This window comes from Podarcis pityusensis (genome assembly GCF_964106645.2).
Source record: "Podarcis pityusensis genome assembly, chromosome: 12".
NCBI lineage: Eukaryota > Metazoa > Chordata > Lepidosauria > Squamata > Lacertidae > Podarcis > Podarcis pityusensis.
The window spans coordinates 47,764,228-47,782,538 of NC_138037.1; the positions used below are offsets into that span (position 1 = coordinate 47,764,228).

At 43.2% G+C, this 18,311-nt stretch overlaps 1 protein-coding gene across 2 annotated transcripts in view; it reads right to left on the reverse strand.

The window, feature by feature from the left end:
- TOPBP1 (DNA topoisomerase II binding protein 1) overlaps positions 1-18,063 on the reverse strand; it is a 31,468-nt gene extending 13,405 nt beyond the window's left edge. Inside the window, exons 1-15 of one of the 2 annotated variants that reach the window (XM_080975738.1) lie at positions 17,922-18,063; positions 15,855-15,942; positions 15,244-15,378; positions 13,795-13,938; positions 12,850-13,031; positions 11,693-11,886; positions 10,092-10,271; positions 7,031-7,200; positions 6,363-6,529; positions 4,788-5,020; positions 3,518-3,822; positions 2,662-2,834; positions 1,960-2,171; positions 841-1,130; positions 442-615 (exon numbers count right to left, since the gene is read on the reverse strand). In XM_080975738.1, the coding sequence (XP_080831864.1) occupies positions 442-615; positions 841-1,130; positions 1,960-2,171; positions 2,662-2,834; positions 3,518-3,822; positions 4,788-5,020; positions 6,363-6,529; positions 7,031-7,200; positions 10,092-10,271; positions 11,693-11,886; positions 12,850-13,031; positions 13,795-13,938; positions 15,244-15,378; positions 15,855-15,935 (2,640 nt within the window). In that variant the 5' untranslated portion in view covers positions 15,936-15,942; positions 17,922-18,063. Of the gene's footprint in view, positions 1-441; positions 616-840; positions 1,131-1,959; positions 2,172-2,661; positions 2,835-3,517; positions 3,844-4,787; positions 5,021-6,362; positions 6,530-7,030; positions 7,201-10,091; positions 10,272-11,692; positions 11,887-12,849; positions 13,032-13,794; positions 13,939-15,243; positions 15,379-15,854; positions 15,943-17,921 lie in introns of both variants that reach the window. The other variant, XM_080975737.1, reaches the window with a different exon arrangement.
- Positions 18,064-18,311: the final 248 nt, after the last annotated feature.

Consider the following 18,311-nt stretch of genomic DNA (forward strand, 5'->3'; position numbering starts at 1 on the left):
TAAAATTAATTCAGACAAGTTAGGCAGGTGGCAATTATCAGGCTGGAATGGAGGGTGGTTGATACTTGCCAAGACCAACTGTTTCCACTGATCTTAAAAGGACATGTGAGCGGGTTTGGGGTGGGGTGGGGTGGGTGGGAGTGAATTGAGGTGACCCCTTCCACTGCCTATTGATAACAAGTGATTGGCAATGTCAAATGAGACAACACTGGTCATCTACATGTTCAGGAAGTACAGGCGGAGCCCATGGCTGGTTTGCAGATTAGAACCAACATGTGTAATTTCACTTCTTCCAGTTGACACACAACCATGGTCACATCCCTCCTCTCCCCACTGAGCCATGCAATTTGAATTCTGCTGCATTTAACCAATCTTTCTGTACAAACAAGCAGCACCCACTTTATGCTATATATGCCCAATCAATCTAAAACCCAAGCCTACCACTTGTTGAGTTGCAACTTTCAACTGAGGGCTTGCAGTGAGAGCAGCTGCTTGCCGAGTGCTGTTTGCCAAAGCCACTTTTAAGTTCCTGCCAATGACTTCTGAAAGAGGAGTACTCAGTTTTCTTTTTTGTGGATTAGAGCTCCCTGGAGTTTCCAAAGCTGCTAGCGCATCCTGAAAAGCAATTAAAATGCACTCATTTAACTGTGCATAGGTTCTCTGCTCAAAGGGATGTTCATGCGATAAAAATGTTTTACAAGTTATTAAAGGTAGTTTACACACTTCTTCTAATTCAATGATAATCATAGTTGTCATCTAATAAATAAACTGGGAATAGAAAGGAAGGGGATAAAAGAGGGAGGCTGTTATAGGCCAAAGAAGATTTGCAAGGTATTTTACCTTTACATCAAAAGAAGGTTTGAACAGCTTGTCTTTAGATAAAAATTTAGATGGTGTGTCAAGATGCAGGGATGGTTCCTTCTGTACTGGTTTCCCCGCTTGTGAAGGGCTTGGCTTGTTACCAATATGATGTGAGACAACGCTCTGGAAAGCTTTACTCTGGAACCGATTCATATCCAGAGGTGTCACAGCTGTTCTTCTCCCAATTTCAAGGAGACTGCTGGGATGGTCACGTGTATTTGGAGATGCAGAATCCATCTCTGCCTCAGCTTGATGATTTGTGAAACACTCTTGTTTTTGTTGAGTCAAAAATAAAAATAAAATTAAAGAACCATCATTATTTTTTACTTATTTCTTTTGAATACAGTTTTTGTAATAGAGCACCTAATTAGGTTCTTTTAGCTAACACATTTTTCAGCTTTTGTATGGTGCTAGGGATGATGCTACAACCCACCTTTGGTAAAGATCCTGACCTATCAGCAGAAGACCAATGCTAACACTGCTTTTCTCCTTTCACAGATGGAAGTGAACATTCTAGGCCTTTTCTGGTTGTGTCTTATAACTGTGAAGGACTGTGCAATTCAGCACCTATGCTACCAAGACTTGGGGGGGGGTGGAGGGAGGAGAAAGGAATTCCGCTTATAGTGAGGGTTGTGTGGAAATTAGGGTGATGAGTGGTTACTTATATGTTTGCCCTGGTTAGCCAGGGGTTTGCGGGGGGGGGGGGGCGGGGGCACACAGATAATTTATCCAAGTGAGCAGAGTCAAATTGCAACTCATATTCATCATTTTAAATATTTTATTTATTGAAACAAGGAATCCATATTGCATAGATTAGGAAGCACCATGTAAAAGTTCTAAGCTCCTAAAAAATCTCTCTTAAAATCTTACAGTCTCAATACTGAACAGCTCCAAGAATGGAGTCTAGGGCAAAATAAATAACTTAGGTCCATTGATTTCAATGGCTCTGCTCCCACAGAATGACTAATGTTGGATCACTCATAGCATTTCACATATCAATATGCTGCCAGTAGATGCTCAGGATTAGTAAGCACAGAATACGTCTGCCTTACGCAATCATGCTACTGAACACACCTACAAAGCTTCAAATGAACCAACCTTCAGTGTCTACATTGTCAATCAGGAACTTGCTGTCGTCAGGCTTCTTTCCTGTCCTTGCAGACTCCAGCAGCCAAGCCATGGTAACAGCAGGAAGGTTCCACTTCTTGGCAGCTTCATACTTCGAACCTTCCGGCTCTTTCACCACCAGGTGGGTGCTGACAAGCATTCCTTTCCTTGGGTTGGCTTTTCTCACAAAGAATTCTTGCACTCTGTAATCAAAGCCAGGTGACATTTCCATACCAAGCCACACTACATTAACCTTACAATAAGATCTGAACGCTACTTCATATATGCTCACAATTTGCTCGCCTCCTTAAGACAAACACAGTGATTTAAAGTGATAAATCACAGTAAGTACATTTCAACAGCAATTTCCCTCGCTGAATTGATTTATTTTTTTAAAAAACTTACATGTTTTCTCCTCTCTCCAAAATCTATGAATTAATTTATGGGGAGGGTTGTGTCCCTTTTGTATCAGAGGGAAAGTCTTGCTTTTTTTGTTCCTTTTTAGGTGTGTTGTTTGATGAAATATGTTAAACTGTTCTGTATTTTTGTACGTATTCTGTATTTATAGATGTATAAAATTGTGGTGGGCCATGGCTCTGAGCAACAGATTCTTACCCTTTTGATATTTCGGAGGTGAAACATTACAACTTGATTGTACAAAATTAACAAAAAAATAAAAACATAACTACATACCTTGCCCCAAGCAAATGTGCCAAATATATTAAAGAATCTCTTTCTGCCCCATTAAACTGACTGAAAGACAATACACATTGTTGTAACGGAGTGTTTCCTTCCTTCACTGGCACAGGTGTGAAAAGTGGACTCGATTGGGGATCTAATAGGGACTGCTGTTCCACACACGTCACCTAAAGATGAGGAAATAAAGATTAACCAATAACCTAGACGTTCTTTCAACTACAATACAGAAGTTCTGAGACAACAAGCCACTGTACTCTATATACAATGTTGCTGGAATCCATCCATCTTGGGAGACAGTGCAATACACTCTATATCCAACTTTCTGGGACTGTAGTAATGCTGTTACACATATTTATTTGGTAACTGTCTAGTTGTTTAATGCAACTGGGAAATTAAACTATGGTTCAGTACATAAAGCTACTATTTATTGTTTTGTAATTGTCATAATATTTGGCACCACAATTCATCTGCTTTATTCAGATGTATCAAACAATTAGCTGTAGCAATTGCTGGATGACATTTGTTAACCATCTTCCAGTGAGTCTCTGGGTTCAGTTTATGAGTGTGGACACATCAGATATCTGCAGCACAGGATTTTTGTGATTGGAACAGTGATAAATAGAACAGAAACATAAAATACATATTTAAGATTCCTAATTTAGTGAGGTTCTCTCTCTCTCTCTCTCTGTGTGTGTGTGTGTGTGTGTGAGAGAGAGAGAGAGAGAGAGCGCACATTATTTTGGGGTATGCCATCCTTCAATGCAAATTTAAAGTTAGCAGCAACATTTTTTCTTTACTGACAACTTTTCTTTTTGCACATTCCATGTATTATCCTATGACTTACACTTACCAGCCATGTATTTGTAACCACATCTCCTACAGTTGATTCCACGTTGTAGCCAAGTAGAGGAACCACAGCATAGTCAGCAATAGCTTTACTTTGCTGAGGCAGAACCTTCCCACCATTCTCTTCAATCAGAGGCCTCAAGCAGGATTCATCCTCTTTACCAAAACCCAGAAGGATGAACCTCTTTCTGTTGAACAAGGCTCCTTCAATGACTGTAGAAGTGTTTGCCAAGGAACTATGGCTGGCACTGAACTCTTTTTCTTCTCGAAAGGCAGTGTGATCAATGTCACTGTAGTTATTGGCATCAACTGGAAGAGGGGGAAATGTTGCTTCAAAACAAATATTAAAGTGAAGATGTGTTGATCGTGGAAATGAGAAAACGTTCTCCAAGTTACTAGGCTGAAGAGATGTTGAACTGGAGTCCTATCACTTCTTTACACATTCAAAAGGTTACCTTCTTTAATTACTGCAATCCACCAAGCACTTCTTCCACACAACTGTCTTTCATTTTAGCAAATACTGAACTCAAGACTTATGCCCCTCCAACATACAAACAAGCCACACTGCAACCAACTGAACACAACCAACCAAGTTCTGGACCCCCCCCCCAACCTCTCACAATGTTGATATATATAAACAAAGGACCTAGCCACGTGATGCTGATATAGCCCCTATACTAACAGTTGTGTAGAATGAAAGAACAGCAGCCCCCCATCTCTCTCCCTCCCTCCTCTTTCCCCCAACTGTACTTTCCTCTGCTTATTTGTCTGTTTTGTAACACAAGAAAATCTTTAATAAAAACTACTTTTTTAAAAGAGCAAATGTTGAACTCTTTAGTAAGCCCCAGTTTTTAAAAAAATATATATGTGATTGTGTAGCAGCCAAAGAAGCACCAAGTAAATCATGCCCCACATTTTAGAAGCAAAATGCACGTATTTAAATGAAAAATATGAAGAGGTTCTACGAGATGGGCTATATTTGCCCCTTAGTTTCCCTAAGAATCAGGGTGACTGGGGGAAGGGAGGCAAAATAGGGAGATGATTGAAAAGCAAGTCCTCAGAGAACGATTAACAGAGGTGGCAGAAGGCCAAAGGAATGCAGTGGCAAATGAAAAGAAACAGGACAACTAGAGATAGAAATTTTACACAGGCTCTAAGGATAAGATAAATTGTAAGGTTCTGGTGGAATAGTGAGGGAGGTCAACATAAGGGAGCTGTAGATAGGTGGGGATACTGGAACAAGGAGAAGAGGCTACATTGCGTAGCAATCTTACCTACTGTGGACTCATTAGCTGAATACTGAGACAGTAGAGCTTCGTCTGCTTCTGGAGCCTGCACTGTTCTCACAACTTCTTTCTTTGAAAGACTGCTTCTTTTTGGAAAGATAGGCTGCTCTAAAACTGGACTGTCAAGTGGCTGGTAGTTTGCCGAAGTGTACTGATCCTCAGGTAGTAAATAACCTTTTCTAAAACATTCCAACAACCACTTTGCTGTCACAATATATGGCCTATAAAACAAAAAAAATTAAGTTACTATGGGCAGGAGGCTATAGGCTTCCATAAAGGAGCAACCATATTGACATTGCTGCAATGAAGCACAGGCAAGGAGAATTTTTTAAATATAAAGAAGTGGCACACACAGATGTGTCCAAAACACACCCTTTGATACTGTAACAATAAAGACGTTATCTTGGGAAAAGATGTGTAATACATGATCTGCAGTCACAATCCATGTTTCTGTCCCTATATGTTCAAGTGAAATCAGAGGGCTTACATTTACTTCTTTGGACAGGAGCACCGTTACAGAGAATAAAGCCCGTAAGACAATCACTTTCATTTAACTCTCTAAAACCTTTTTAGTAATTTACACTGAAATATACACGTCAAAATGTGAATCATTGCACACAAAAGGATATGCAATGGGGAGACAATTTATTGTTATAAATATTTTAATATTAGGGCCGTCTGCTGGCAGAAGTTAAGGCTCCAATCCTATACCCATTACCTGGGAGTATATTCCAGTGAATACAACAGGACTTACTTCTGAGTAGATATGTATAAAAGGTAAAGGTAAAGGACCCCTGACAAGTTAAGTCCAGTCGCAGACGACTCTGGGGTTGCGCCACTCATCTCACTTTACAAGCCAAGGGAGCCAGCGTTTGTCTGCAGACAGTTTTTTCCGGGTCATGTTGCCAACGGAACACCGAAACCAGAGCAGCGCATGGAAACGCCATTTACCTTTCCGCCTATTTATCTACTTGTGCATTTTGGTGTGCTTTCGAACTGCTAGGTTGACAGGAGCTGACACCGAGCAACGGGAGCTCACCCCATCACGGGGATTTGAACTGCTGACCTTCTGATCGGCATGCCCTAGAGGCTCAGTGGTTTAGACCACAGCGCCACCCGTGTCCCTATAGATATGTATAGGATTATACTAAAAAAAGGTAAAGGTAAAGGACCCCTGGACAGTTAAGTCCAGTCAATGGTGACTATGGATGTTCATCTCGCTTCAGGCCGATGGAGCCAGCGTTTGTCACAGACAGTTTTCTGGGTCATGTGGCCAGCATGACTAAACTGCTTCTGGCACAATGGAACACTGACGAGTGCCAGAGCACACAGAAAAGCCATTTACCTTTCCGCCACAGCGGTACCTATTTATCTACTCTCACTGGCGTGCTTTCAAACTGTTAGGTTGACAGAAGCTGGGAAACAGCAATGGGAGCTCACCCTTTTGCATGGATTAAAACCGCTGACCTTTGGATTATAAAACTCAAGAGGCTCAGTGGTTTAGACCACAGCACTACCCGCGTCCCTTTAGGATTGCACTACAAGACATGTTATTATCAGTACCTCTGTGTGGTCTTCTTCAAAAACAGTTTAAGTTCTTCATCATCATAGTCACCCACAATGACATGTGTCACATCTTCATTGAGTTGATTAAAACGAACACCACCTCCGGAGTTAATAAGCTTTCTCATCTTATCTAATTTTCTGCCACTAAAGCCACAAAGGTAAATCTACAAGAAAGGGTAGAGAAAAATCGTGGTTTACTGGCACACTGAGAGACTCCAAATTCAGTCGCAGCTTTATTTTAAATTCTCTCCAGCAGCTTCCACTACTAAATCTGTAAGTCACTGTTCAGTACACATCACTTTCTGTACCTATGTCTCCTATTGATTGTCAACTTTTACACTTACAGGGTATCAGTAACCAAATGCATGAAGACAACTAATCTTGATTGCGTTTAATTCCATTACAAGGAAAACCACAAAGGAAGCAGCTAGGCTATGTGAGTGGTGTCCTAGGAGATCATCTTAATACCTTTAGCTACCTGTCCTGACTTTAGGACAGCAATGCTCCCAAGCAAGTCACTCATGAATTTAATACCTAATTCTGCTCAGCAAAACTCACAAACTATATAGTTTGAGGTGTCCAAAATGGCTGTATTCTCATCATCAGTATCATCATCATCAACATTTATTACTTGGGTAAATATGCACATGCACATTTAGACATACTCTGCATCCATCTAGTAAATCTTCAGGTGCTTGCAAAGAACTTGTATCCAAGTTGTTCAGGTCATCTGAAGAGGGATCCAGCCTGCTATTCATAGTAGAATTACAAGAGGTTTCATTAACACCGCTTAAATTAATATTTGAAATGTGGCTGACATCTGAGAGTGTTCGACCTTTGAATAAAATGCAGATAGAGACAAAAGTTAGGAGTTATTTCGGGAAAATGTTATATCTACTACCTTTTTATTTTGGTATAAGAAAAAAGGGTAAAATGCCAAGGTTATTATTTATTTTAGCATTTATTAACTACTAGCCCAGTTCTATCACGCTGAATATAGTGGTCTGCTATCGTATATAGACAGAACTCACGTTCTGCTTCCTAATGCTTATTCAGGTCCCTCCAAGAAGACAGATTACTCAAAATAATTATTTCCTAAGTTATGAATTTTCTTCTGTCCTTGAGGAGAGCATGTGGACCAAAGAAAGAAGTGACAAGAAATTTAAGGGAATTCTTGTTTTTCAAGCTAGGATAGCTCAGTTGGAAGACCATGAGACTCTCAATCTCAGGGTTGGGCAAAAGATTCCTGCATTGCAGGGGGTTGGACTAGATGACCCTTGTGGTCTCTTCCAACTCTACAACTCCATGATTCTATTATTCTAAATATATTTTAAGGATTTAAGGATTTCATACAGTTTTTCATACAGTGATTTAAATATGGAACAAAAACAATGTATGGATGAATTATTTTAACTATAGAGAACATTTAAGGTTGCAATCCTAACACACATACTAGCACGTATAGCCCAATGAATACAATACAAGGGATTTTTACTACTGAGTAAGTACTCTGCATGCATTTAATCCTCAGTTTACTAACAACCACAGGCCTTGTTTTCCCCTTGGAACTATGGCAAGATATTGTAGTCATCCTGCATACTAACAGCAAGCTCATTCTCAAAGTGTGGATTATTATAAAGCCTAACAACACCATCCATACACAACAGAGAGGTATCAACGGGCTCAGGAAAGCCATGGCTGGAACCTTAAACAAGAGCACTCCAAGCTACAACTTTTTTTTGCAAGCCCTACTTGTCTACTTGAAAAACACAACAAGGATGCTCTTGCCTTGGGCTCCAAAGATTTCCAAAATAATAGAAAACCTAGACTAGTACACAGGTTGTCAAAGTTTATGAGCCAAAAATTCTGCAAAAATAGACATTAAAAGTGATAAATCAAATCATAATGCTATAAAGATCTCTAATTTTTCTGTTCATAGAGAAGTTAACACATTACAGAACTTACCGTATTTTTCGGACCATAGGACGCACTTTTTCCCCTCCAAAAATGAAGGGGAAATGTGTGTGCGTCCTATGGAGCGAATGCAGACTCCTCGGCTTCAGCGATAGCAATGCGAAGCCTCCGAAGCCTGCGCTCTGGAGGCTTCGCGTTGCTTCCGCTGAAGCCAGGAGAGTCTGCTCTTTGAGGCTGGCGGTGGGGAAAAGCAGCGCTTCCCCCATCGCCAGCCCCAGAGGATGGGGGGCAGCGGGAAGGCGCGCGACGCCTTGCCGCTACCCTCCAACCCGGCTTCGAGGCTGGCGGTGGGGAAAGCAGCGCTTCCCCCATCGCCAGCCCCAGAGGATGGGGGGCAGCGCGAAGGCGCGCGACGCCTTGCCGCTACCCTCCAACCCGGCTTCGAGGCTGGCGGTGGGGAAAGCAGCGCTTCCCCCATCGCCAGCCCCAGAGGATGGGGGGCAGCGCGAAGGCGCGCGACGCCTTGCCGCTACCCTCCAACCCGGCTTCGAGGCTGGCGGTGGGGAAAGCAGCGCTTCCCCCATCGCCAGCCCCAGAGGATGGGGGGCAGCGGGAAGGCGCGCGACGCCTTGCCGCTACCCTCCAACCCGGCTTCGAGGCTGGCGGTGGGGAAAGCAGCGCTTCCCCCATCGCCAGCCCCAGAGGATGGGGGGCAGCGCGAAGGCGCGCGACGCCTTGCCGCTACCCTCCAACCCGGCTTCGAGGCTGGCGGTGGGGAAAGCAGCGCTTCCCCCATCGCCAGCCCCAGAGGATGGGGGGCAGCGGGAAGGCGCGTGACACCCTCCCGCTACTCTCCAACCCTCCTTTGGGCTTTTGCGGGAGATGGGGGAATTCCCCCACCTCCCGCAAAAGCAGGCAAAAGCCGCGCGCTCTTTAAAGGGGCTCCGCGGCTTTTCTAGGAGGTGGGGGAATTCCCCCACCTCCTAGAAAAGCCCGCAGGAGCCGCACACCCTTTAAAGAGCAAGCGGCTCTTGGGGGCTTTTCCCCAAGGAGGGAGAAGGGACTGACTGGCCGAGTCAGTCCCTTCTCCCTCCTTTGGGCTTTTGCGGGAGATGGGGGAATTCCCCCACCTCGCGCAAAAGCAGGCAAAAGCCGCGCGCTCTTTAAAGGGGCTCGGCGGCTTTTCTAGGAGGTGGGGGAATTCCCCCACCTCCTAGAAAAGCCCGCAGGAGCCGCACACCCTTTAAAGAGCAAGCGGCTCTTGAGGGCTTTTCCCCAAGGAGGGAGAAGGGACTGACTGGCCGAGTCAGTCCCTTCTCCCTCCTTTGGGCTTTTGCGGGAGATGGGGGAATTCCCCCACCTCCCGCAAAAGCCCGCAAAAGCCTCGTGCTCTTTAAAGGGGCTCCGCGGCTTCTGCTGGCTTTTCTACGAGGGGGGGAATTCCCCCACCTCCTAGAAAAGCCTGCAGGAGCCGCACACCCTTTAAAGAGCGCGCCGCTCTTGGGTGCTTTTCCCCGAGGAGGGAGAAGGGACTGACTGGCCGTTTCAGTCCCTTCTCCCTCCTGGTCGAAAACCCGCAGGAGTCGCGCGGGGCTCCTGTGGGCTTTTGCGGGAGGTGGGGGAATTCCGCCACCTCCCGCAAAAGCAGGGAGAAGGTCTTGGAGTAGCGGACAGGCTGCGTGCAGCCTGTCCGCTGCTCCCAGAGCTGCGGGGGGGGAAATAATTTTTTTTCCCTTGATTTCCCCCCCTGAAAACTAGGTGCGTCCTATGGGCCGGTGCGTCCTATAGTCCGAAAAATACAGTAATACTTACTATCGGGCTTGCAAGTTAGGCTAGTAGGAGTTGATGTGCTTGGTGCACTTTCTTGCTTTGCTTTAAGGTCGACTGTGTACATGGATTCATCCTGGCAAAATCCCTTCTCAATGCTGTCAAAAAACCACTGGACTGAAATGCAGTGGACATTCCACCTTCTTGCGCATTCATATTTCTGCCCTTTCCCAAGTACAAAAACAAATACAGTTGAAGTTAATATTAAAATAAGTTCCTCAGATAAATATATAGGGACAGATATTCAAGCATTTTTTTAAAAAAAATAGCAAACTTTTGTTTCTTAATTCTTGTTTGGGGTGATACAGCACCCAAGATTTAAACACATCCTTAAGAGAAACCCTGAAGAAACAAAACATTGCAGTCAAACCACAACTATTTAAGTGTTGGTTTAACCATTCCGGCAATGCAGGAAGTAAAACACAGCTAGCAGAAAACCATGCATTCTTTTTTGTAATTATCAACTGTGATTTTAACATACTGTCAATTTGCATCCAGATGATGTTTCTTCATTTCAAAAGAATGTATGTCCAAATAAACGTGCAAATGCATGGCAGCCTCAGTTTATTATTTTCAATCTATCACGCTGCTGTTACTCAAAGATATACATATGCCTGATTCCATTACACTCCCTGGCCAAACCATATGCAGATTTTACACATTGAATTAAATTCCTTGCATCATTTTCAGGTTCTGGAAAAAGCTGTTCTAAATTTGGCCAAATGCAGTCCTGTTAGTGATAAGACAGGTGGGCAGCCTTCAGTCCACAGGCAATAAGGCCCTTCTTACCTGTTTGCCCTCTGGCATCCCTCTACGTACTTGCCAATAATGGTGGTGAAATGAATGGATGATGAATGAAATTGCATGCTTGTGTATAGAGTGGGGAGAGAGAAAATGAATACTTGAAGGAGATGAGAGATATGGTAAAGAGAGTGATGAAGTTGTGCTCCACCTCCTTTCCAAGTTTGGTCCTACTCACTGCCAGCTCTGGGCTCACGCACCAGCAATATGTGCCCACAACTGTTTTCCCTCCAAGATAATGTGGTCCTCAACTTCAAAAGGGGTATCTACCCCTAACACATAGAGTGTAGAGGGAATAAAATGGTTGCTTGTGAGAGTACTTGAAAAAGTATTTTCCACTTTTCCAAAGTAATGAAGTGGTTCAGTGGGGCTTTTTTAGTGTCCTTCCTTTGGGAAAAGAGAAGCATTTTCCTTCTGTTTATGTGAGATATTCCCTAACCCTTGATACTGAAAATTCTTCTCTATACAGAGTGAAAACGGAAGCATGAAAGCCAGAGGCTCACTCCCAGTCTCCATGTGGAAGGAGAAGGGAAGGAAAGGAATGCTTGAAGTGGTTGTGAACAATGGATTGCATGGCATTTTTGTTGCCATGAGGACTCTGTTCATTGATTTGTCAGATAGGACACCATAGATGGCAGCATAAACAGCTTGCTACTTGACATGTTTTGCAGCATGTCAAATTAAAACGAGTCTGCCTGCATTCAAGATGTGAAACCAAATTATTTTACACAAATACACAAGAACCCTCCTGAATTCAACATTTTTTAATTTTTTTTTTTAATTACCTTTTGGTTCTTGAACAATAAGATGGGTACATTCATTCATCTTAAGTTGCCCTGTATACTGACCACCATTCTCGATAGTGATACGCTGGACTGCTTTTCGGTCTGCACTGCTTAAACCAGTCACACAGATTGTACAACCAAGAAACAAAGGGCATAGGTAGTCTTCCATATTGATGTCTGTATATCTAAACATCCTGTTGGGAACAAGAGCAATAAAAGTATGTCTTGCCATTTCTCTTCATTAGCAGAAAAACAGAGTTGTGCATGAGTTAAGTAAAGCCAGTACAGAATTTAATGGCTATGCAACAGAGTCAAGGATATATCATCATTCTTAGGTGTTTAAACCTTCTCCTATAAATCCAAGTAAAGAACAATACAGTATGTCTTTTTTATGTCAATGGTGTGAAGCTTGCACTTTGCAACATGATCACTAACATATAAGTTTAAATTACTATTTGGAGAATACCGTACCATAGCTCAGAATTTTTCAAGTAGTCAGTGTTAGAAACCGAAATATGAAAGCTAGGAGCTAAATAGAACCTGAAACCTGGGTTATGGGTGCAACAACAGAATGTCTAGGTGCACTTTTTTATAACGAGAATACAAAGCTGAAAATGAATAAATGCAGCTAAAATATTATGTTCATTTTTCACATGGTCTAGTCCTTCCCCTGCCCACCCCTCTAATATTCTTAAGAGGTTCCAGTTACAGATAGGTAGCCGTGTTGGTCTGCCATAGTCAAAATAAGAAAAATCCTTCCAGTAGCACCTTTAAGACCAACTAAGTTAGTTCTTGGTATGAGCTTTCGTGTGCAAGCACACTTCTTCAGATACACAGTGTATCTGAAGAAGTGTGCTTGCACACGAAAGCTCATACCAAGAACTAACTTAGTTGGTCTTAAAGGTGCTACTGGAAGGATTTTTCTTATTCTTAAGAGGGTTTCTTCTCCAGTCTTCATAGAGTAGCTGGAAGTGGGGAGGCAGAAAAAGGTCCTCCTTTCCTTCCACTCTGCAGTTTTAATATGAAATCGTAGGTGCCCAGAGCTCAGAAACGGCTCACGCTAATGAAATTCCCTGTCGCAAAATGCACCTAAAACAATGGGAGTTTCAAACACTGCAAATAGTATTACTTTTCTAATTGCACGAATGTAGTCTTACCTATGTTGGGATTTATCCCACAATGCTTTTACCCAGGAGGGAAGCAAAATGGGTTTTTTTAAGTTAGCAGCAACTAAATATTTCTTGCTTCCAACTTCTCCAGCTATAAGATGTGTTACTGACACATTAAGATCTCTATATACACGGCCGCCCATCATCTGCACATACTTGTGGACCTCTTCCTATGAAAGAGAAAAAACAGCAGCAAATGAAAATAAACCAAGACAAAGCAGATCAAATGAGGATTAGCAAAACACTATAAACAAAAACAATAATATGGTATCATAAAGCTAACAGAAGTACAGCTGAAATAGTGTCAGGTGTGCACAGCGCATTTAGTAGACAATACTGGCAGACTTAAGATGATTCAAGGAAAAGCAAAAATAAAAATAAAAAACATGCCTGTGATGCACATTTTTGTTGTAAAACACCCTTAAATCCAGATTGGATGAAAGGTGGTACATAAATGTTTCAATAAATATATAAAATAGCAGACTCAAAGTAGGTATTTTCAGACTGCAGAAAAAGAAGACAGGGAAGATTCATGATAATCTTGAAATGTCTGACAACCTTTCCGCACTGTCAAAAGAAAAGGACAAGTACTATTAATATGTATAAAATAGCAAAGAACAGATCTGTGTTACATATTACTAAAGCGTTCCTAAATCAAAGAGAAGGGCAACGGAATATATTTTCTTAAGGTATAAAATTGATGTGGTTTACAAAATTAGACATTTATCAATGATGTTTTAAGCAAGGTAATGTTCTTGCTGCAGTGAAGAGTTTTGGCCCTTCTGATCTTGATTTCAAGGCATCTATGGCAAATCTATCTATTTAGCTGAAATGGTGACATATCAAAAGACAATTTGACTCCTAGTTATGACTAGATGCTTACAATAAGATGAACACCCAACTCTTCAAAACACACCAATAAAAAAGAATTACCCTAGTTTCTTTTTGAAGGCTTGTACAGGATACAGTTACATCAGCCATTGTCATATTAAATACTGGATGGTCGGCCCTTGGCACACATCGCTGGTTCTGCATACAGTAGACAACTACTTGTGGTCCAACAATTCTGCAACCAAGCTGAAACAAGAGATAGGACAAAACAAGATGGTAAATAGGAACTTTTTCCTTAGAAAAACTGTTCTCCCACACTTCCAATACACATGGCACGCCTAAAAAAAAAAAAAAAGCTAATGATAATAATAATAATAATAATAATAATAATAATAATAATAATAATATTTTATTTATATCCCGCCCTCCCCAGCCGAAGCCAGGCTCAGAGTGGCTAACAACATTAAAATGATACATTCTAAAATCATTTCATTATAAAAACAATTAAAATCAGATTAACGGCAACCATTGGGCTAGAGTTCTGTGTGGATTGCCAAAGGAGGGGGTCAGACAAGTTTGGTGCCAAGGTTGCAGGTTTGACCCCCAATGAGACAGCTGCATATTCCTGCATTGCAGGGGTTTAGACTAGATGATCCTTAGGGTCACTTCCAACTCTACAAATCTATGATTGTGTGTCAGTACATATCTTGCAATACTAACAATATACACGTGGACAACTGTTCAATCAGATGACACTGGATTATTTCAGAAGGCAAATAATGACATATAAACCATCTACTTCTTCATCCCATTTATAGTCCCAGTATCCAGATTAGGTTCTGCTAGTCCCGTCTTCTTCAATGTTGGGTCCTCAGATGTTGTTGGACTCCAACTCCCATCATCCCTGACCATTGGCTAAGCTGGCGGAGGATGATGGGAGCTGGAGTCAAACAGCATCTTGCAGAACACCATGCTAGCCTACACTTGATTCCCACAGGAACATACAGAAATACTGACATAAATCTGCTCTCCGTGAAATAATTAAAAACAGAGGTGAGAGACATCTACATCCACTTCCCTCCCCACCCGATAACATTAGTGTCTGTGTGTTAATTACATGAACAGATTTTCAATTCCTTTAGAATTTATCAAGATACAGTGGTGCCTCGCAAGACGAAATTAATTCGTTCCGCGAGTTTTGTCGTCTTGCGATTTTTTTCGTCTTGCGAAGCACGGTGTCGGAAAAGTTTTAGAAAAGCTTCAAAAATCACCAAAGTCTTCAAAAACCTCAAAAAAGGCTACCACACCGCGTGCTATGAGTTGCTCCTCGAAGTCAAGTCGCAACTGTATTAACGGTTTTAAGAAAAAGGAAACAAACTTACAAGACGTTTCCGTCTTGCGAAGCAAGCCCATAGGGAAAATCGTCTTGCGAAGCAACTCAAAAAACCCAAAACCCTTTCGTTTTGCGAGTTTTCCGTCTTGCGAGGCATTCGTCTTGCGAGGTACCACTGTACTGCATTAACAAAGTCACTATGTAAATAAAACACAAACCTTTTGAAGGTGATTAAAAACAATGCCACTGAACTGATCACAAATATAAAGGGATTTGTCATTCTCTTGTATCCTCAGTGCAGCTGTATTTTCAAGAATCTGGAGGGATTCTTCTGACTGAAATTCTTTGATGGACTGCAAAATATAACAAAAGCAGTAGGCAAGTATTCTGTAGATTTGCAAACAGTTTCTTTGAATATAAACGGTGGTTGCACTGAAATATGCCTGTAATTGGTGATACTTACTAAAAACATATTCACATTCAATTCAAAATATTGGGCCAGTTCAGAAATAACTGTAAGCCAAACCATAGCCTATTACAAACATCTAGGTTCTCAGAGAGAAGATTGCAGCTGCTGCACTAAACCATAGTTTAGCTTAGAATTACATCTGAACCAGGGCTTGTTGTTTACGTTCTCCAGACAAACTACAAGAGACAAGTCATAAAGCAAAACTTGGCTACAATTTGTGCTTTGTTTACAGTGAGATAAACCATAAAAATGCTGTTTACTTTTTCAACACACAAAACTTAATATTTAAAATACATAAAAAAAGGTATTCATTGATCACATTACATTCACAGATCAACTCCACGTACTAAATAAGCTTACCTCAAGGGCCTGAAGGAAAAATTCTGAGTTTTCTGCAGACTTTATAAACTTCACAAAATATGGTTCCTTGCTATTTTTCATTGTTCAACTAATGAAGAAATAGGAAAGCAGATTTAGCTTTATTTAGAAAGGAAAACTATTATGAACAGATTAGTGGAAAAATCAGTTGCTAGTGGAAACCTATGCATGCGGATACTATGGCACAGACCAGTTTTTACCAAACTATGTTGGCTGTTAGGAAGCACCCATTTTCTGCTTACTTTAAAATACAGTAACAACCCATTTGACGAAAATCCCAAAGTCCTCTTTACTAACGATGATTACTCCTGAGTAGTTCTCTTTGTTTATATTCCTATCAGTTATTCATAAAAGACTTTGTGAGAATATACAGCCTGCATTTATGTTTGTTGTCTGGGCAGTTCAGGATGGAGGCGCACACATTGCCCAGGCTTGCGCCCCAATGTAGCCTGATGTGGCAGGCAAGGCAAGGATGTTGCAACTTCCCAGCAATCCCCCTTCAGGTAGGACTGCTGCTGAAGGCCAGGTGCTTGACGACACCTGTCCACTTCCTCTGCCATACATTGAGGAAGGAAAATGGGAGGCTGCTGTTGGCTCCAAACCCCATAGGCAAAAACAAACAATGGCCAGGTGTATCTTAGGCATAATCTTATGTCGAGGCCCATGGTTCCCATGGGGGCGGGAGGCAATTTGGTAGCTTGTTTAGACCAAGTTAATGGCCTTTTAGGCTTCCCTCCACGTGAATAGGAGCTCACTTTTTGAATACAGTAAAAAAAAAGTAAAGGGACCCCTGACCATTAGGTCGTCGTGGCCGACTCTGGGGTTGCAATGCTCATCTCACTCTATAGGCCGAGAGAGCCGGCGTACAGCTTCCAGGTCATGTGGCCAGCATGACTAAGCCGCTTCTGGCGAACCAGAGCAGCACATGGAAACACCGTTTACCTTCACGCCGGAGCGGTACCTATTTATCTACTTGCTTTCGAACTGCTAGGTTGGCAGGAGCAGGGAATGAGCAACCGGAGCTCACCCGTTGCGGGGATTCGAACCGCTGACCTTCTGATCGACAAGTCCTAGGCTCTGTGGTTTAACCCACAGTGCCACCCACATCCCCCTTGAATACTGTAGTAAGTATTTTATGTCACAGGAGCGGGGGCATCAGGATTTTAGAGATGCTTAGGAGGGGCATGGCCAAAAAAAGGTGGGGAACCACTGGTCTAGGCGCCGGCTGGTTCCAAGCTAAGCACAGATAAGAACATGGGTAGGCAAACTAAGGCCCGGGGGCCGGATCCAGCCAGTCACCTTCTAAATCCGGCCCGCGGACGGTCCAAGAATCAGCGTGTTTTTACGAGTAGAATGTGTGCTTTTATTTAAAATGCATCTCTGGGTTATTTGTGGGGCATAGGAATTCGTTCATTTCCCCCCAAAAAATATAGTCCATGACCCCCACAAGGTCTGAGGGACCCTGCTGAAAAAGTTTGCTGACCCCTTGCTTAAGAACCAAGGAAGAGCCCTGCTGGGTCGGGGTCAAAGGCCCATCTTAGTCCAGCATCCTGCACCGCCGTTTGCAAGGAAGAGTGCATTGTCCTCAAGTGCACCAGGCAGCCAGCGCTGAGGGGACCCGATTCAGGTTGTGGGGATACAGTGGGACGGACCTACGGCCACCTGCCCCACACATCATATGGCAGGTAAAGGGACATGGCAGGCACTGTGCTTGGTTTGGGTGCGTGAATCATAGAACTGGAGAGCGGGAGGGGGACCTCCAAGGGTCATCTAGCCCAACCCGGGAATCTCGCCAAAGCATCCACGGCCATCCGGGGAAAGGAGCCCCCACCGAACACCTCAGAAAGCTCTTCCTTGCGATGGGGGTTGGGAGCCTGGGAGGCCTCCGCTCCCCCCTCGGCCTCTCCTTGCCTCGAACGGCTCATAACCGAAAGCCCCGACCACGACTGAGGCAAACTGGGCTGAGAGGGCGAAGAAGTGTGACGGGGTGGGGTGCCCGCCTACTACAGGGGCGAAAAAAGGCCGAGGCGACGCTCCCCTTCCGCTTACCCCGTCGCCTCAGCTCTCCGCCGCTGCTTCCTTCCTCCCCTCAGAGGGACCCAGAATCATAACCTCCCGAAGGCTGGCGGGAAAAGACGAGGAGCCTAAAGTGCGCATGCGTGAATGACGCCTGAGCGCTTCTCTCGCGAGCGAGCGAGCGCCCTCTCCCCGCCCCGCGTTTTTATTGTTGTTGTTAACTCCTTCGCTGCTTCTCGCGGCTCCTCCCTTTAGGGACGAGAGCCGGAAAGTGAGAGAGAGAGAGAGAGAGAGAGAGAGGCCCCTTTTAAAAATACACCGCTGGTTTTCGACGCCGGGCAATCCCCCTCTCGCCTAGGAGGCTTCTAAAGTACATTGCTAAGGGAGGAGTGGTGTTCACGTGTTTGGTTCACGTGTGAATGC